Source organism: Octopus bimaculoides, chromosome 30, assembly GCF_001194135.2.
Source record: "Octopus bimaculoides isolate UCB-OBI-ISO-001 chromosome 30, ASM119413v2, whole genome shotgun sequence".
In the NCBI taxonomy this organism is placed as follows: Eukaryota; Metazoa; Mollusca; class Cephalopoda; order Octopoda; family Octopodidae; genus Octopus; species Octopus bimaculoides.
This window is the reverse complement of record NC_069010.1, coordinates 9,733,331-9,736,327: the sequence shown is the minus strand read 5'-3', so window position 1 is coordinate 9,736,327 and position 2,997 is coordinate 9,733,331. Positions and strand designations below refer to the sequence as shown.

Sequence of the window (2,997 nt, the reverse complement as noted above, 5' to 3'; positions counted from 1 at the left end):
TGCTTCAAAGTGCAGGGTCTTGTCATCAAAGTTTTGAACGCAGTTCGGGGTCATTCTCGAGGAATTGTCTGACAAGTCTTGTGGCGTGTTTGGCCGTGCCCCAGCTTAAAGACACTCCATTGGCCCCGTGGCCATAATTATGAACAACCTGTTTAATTAACGAACAGAGAAGAAGAAGAAGTGAAATAGAAAATGAAAGATTAAATAAAACATGATAAAAAAAAACATATACAAAGGGTTATGTGATGAGGGGTCAACACGTGTGTGTGTGTGTGTGTGTGTGTGTGAGTGCAGTATGTATGTGTGAGAGTAGTATGTGTGAGTGCACGTGTGTGTGTGTTAGTGGTGTGTGGTATGAGTGTATGGTGTGTGCTTGTCATAAAACAAGTAAATGGAACAAATAGTTATAATGATGACAATGACAACGATGGTGATGATGATGTTGATGGTGATGACGAAGAGCTTCCTCACCTTTAGTGTGCCCTTTGGAAAATTCATGATGTCCTGTTCGAGGCGGATCGGGTCCCTGTGTGGACGTAAGCCTGCCCACTCCCACAGGACTTTAGCTTTCTGAAGGAGAAATGAGGTGGAAGGGAATGAAAGAAAGGAACGAATGAATGAACGAACTAACAAAAAAAGAAAAAGAGAGGAAAGAAGTAAGGTAGGAACAAGCGAATGAAAGAAAGAAGGGAAGAAAAGAAGAAAGAAAGAAAAAGGAAGATAAAGAATGTTTAAATATAGCTACAGCAGTAACGCAACTGCCCCCTTCATCACAAAGAAAGCAAAGAACAACAGCAAGGCATCCCCTATTTTAGGGAACATTGTTAACACACACACACATGCAAACATACAATGATTTTGCTCCAAATGCACAATCAGGTCTCCCCCGCATACACACGCAATGACACAGCCACATGTTCTCCATCCCCCGCCACCCCAGGACATGACAATGGGGTGGAGTGTTGTGGCCTGCCCTTCCCTACTTACCTGCAGACTGGGTATCCTTGAGGTACATCGCTGCCAGATGGATTTACTGATCTCAGGGTCCACCTCAGTGCTGTAGTTGTTCTTGATACGAACCCCGCCGAGGCTTGTACGGTTGATGCTGTGGGAGGAAGAGAGAGAGGGAGAGTGAGAGTGAGAGGGGAGCGGAGACAAAAGGGGGAGGGGGGGAAGAAAGACAGCGACGGCACATTGGAGCAAATTCAAGGGTTGCCCCAGGCAGCACATGCTCTTCGTCCAGCGAGGATATAAAACCACTGGAAGAGATTTTCAGTAAAGATAGAGCAGCAAGCAACTGTGGAGAGTTTGGAGGTTTGGGTGAAAAAGGGGCTGAAGTGAGATAAACAACAACAACAATGGGACCACTTACTTCGGAATGACATAGGTGTCGTCGTCAAAGTAATAGAAATGCTTCACCCATGGTGCTTCCACCTGAAAAAAATGGACAGCTTCAGAGAGATTCTGGTATTTAGGAATTGATCCAAGACTGCCTTTAGTGAAAAAGGGACATTTCAGTCTGTGTTGTACGGGTACATCTACACAGATTTACATACATACATATATACACACACATATATATATATTAGGTTGATTCATAAATAATTCCTGATTTTGTTAAACACCTTTACTCATGAAAAATTTTACAAAGAATTATTTTCAATCATCAGTATAGTAAGCATTATTTTGAATGTTTTCTTGCCATTTAGCAAGTAGCTTTTTGATTCCTCAAGAGTAGAATTTAGCTGGGGCCTTGACACGAAGAAGCTTTCTACACATGTTTTTGCACCTGATTTTCTCAGGAACCTTTTTTCCCCATCGGAGCATTTTGTAGAGAGTGAAGAAGATGGAGATCAGTTGGTGCAAGTTCCAGTGAATATGGCAGATGCAACAGAACACTTCAGCCCAAATCCAAATGGTCACAAAGGACTTACAAATTCCTTGATATCACACGAACTAGACCCTACTGTCTTAGTGTTAAATAGGCCCTGTGCTTCAAGGATAACACTTCACAAATTTGCGTTGTCATCCCTGTAGTGGGGCCATGCTAATCTCCTCCATATTGTTCCAGTTTTAGTATACGTACAGCCAAAGTTATATATATGTATGTACATACACTCCTTCGGAAGGGCATCCAGCTGTAGAAACTCTGCCAGATTTAGATTGGAGCCTGGTGTTGCCATCCGGTTTCACCAGTCCTCAGTCAAATCGTCCAACCCATGCTAGCATGGAAAGCGGACGTTAAACGACGATGATGATGATGATGATATAAATATCATCATCATCATCGTTTAACGTCCGCCTTCTATGCTAGCATGGGTTGGATGATTTGACTGAGGACTGGCGAACCAGATGGCTGCACCAGGCTCCAATATATATATATTATATCATATTATATTGCAAGATGCCATACAATGTGACTGAACCTGGGACACTGTGGTTGGGAAGCAAGCTTCTTACCACACTGCCACGCCTGCTAAAATATTTGAACCTGTCAATCCAGTTTCGCTCAAATTACACCCAATTCTCATCAACGGAAACAGTCATCCTGCAACATGGTAGTGCAAGGCCACATCCAGTGCAGTAAACCAATGAAAAAAAATGAGGCTGAGAAGCTGTACCCCTCCACCAGCCTCTCTCGCCAGACCTGACCACTGTCAGGTTTTCACTCATTCACATCATTGAAACCCTTTAATGGTAGAAAAACATTCAGAAAGAAGGACAATGTCAGACTGTCATTCTAGATTTTTCTGCCAAACAATCTGAAGTTTTTTTCCTTTTGTTTTTTTTTCTTTTTGCCCAAGGAATCAGAAAATTGGTTTTGAGGTGAGAAAATGTTATTTCGAACGAAAGTGATTATAGTTTGAACGACTAAAAATACATTTACATGGTTTAAACTCATTACCCGAAATGTGATATGGCTACACACACATATCTATATGCACATGTGTGTGTGTGTATATTTTTGTATATGTAGGTGTATATATATATATATAT

General features: G+C 41.8%; 1 protein-coding gene and 1 non-coding gene across 4 annotated transcripts in view; both read right to left on the bottom strand.

Moving 5' to 3' along the window:
- Window positions 1-6: 6 nt before the first annotated feature.
- The window catches only part of LOC106875553 (D-aspartate oxidase), a 13,276-nt gene continuing 10,285 nt past the window's right edge, over window positions 7-2,997 (bottom strand). For 2 of the 3 annotated variants that reach the window (XM_014923756.1, XM_014923757.2), the window contains 4 exons: window positions 1,373-1,434; window positions 988-1,105; window positions 472-570; window positions 7-148 (listed from right to left, as the gene is read on the bottom strand). In XM_014923756.1, the coding sequence (XP_014779242.1) occupies window positions 26-148; window positions 472-570; window positions 988-1,105; window positions 1,373-1,434 (402 nt within the window). In that variant the 3' untranslated portion in view covers window positions 7-25. Of the gene's footprint in view, window positions 149-471; window positions 571-987; window positions 1,106-1,372; window positions 1,435-2,997 lie in introns of those variants that run through there. The other variant, XR_001410137.2, reaches the window with a different exon arrangement.
- LOC128251310 (U6 spliceosomal RNA) lies at window positions 1,994-2,100 on the bottom strand. Its single transcript, XR_008267080.1, has one exon. It is a non-coding gene; the product is annotated as a U6 spliceosomal RNA (small nuclear RNA).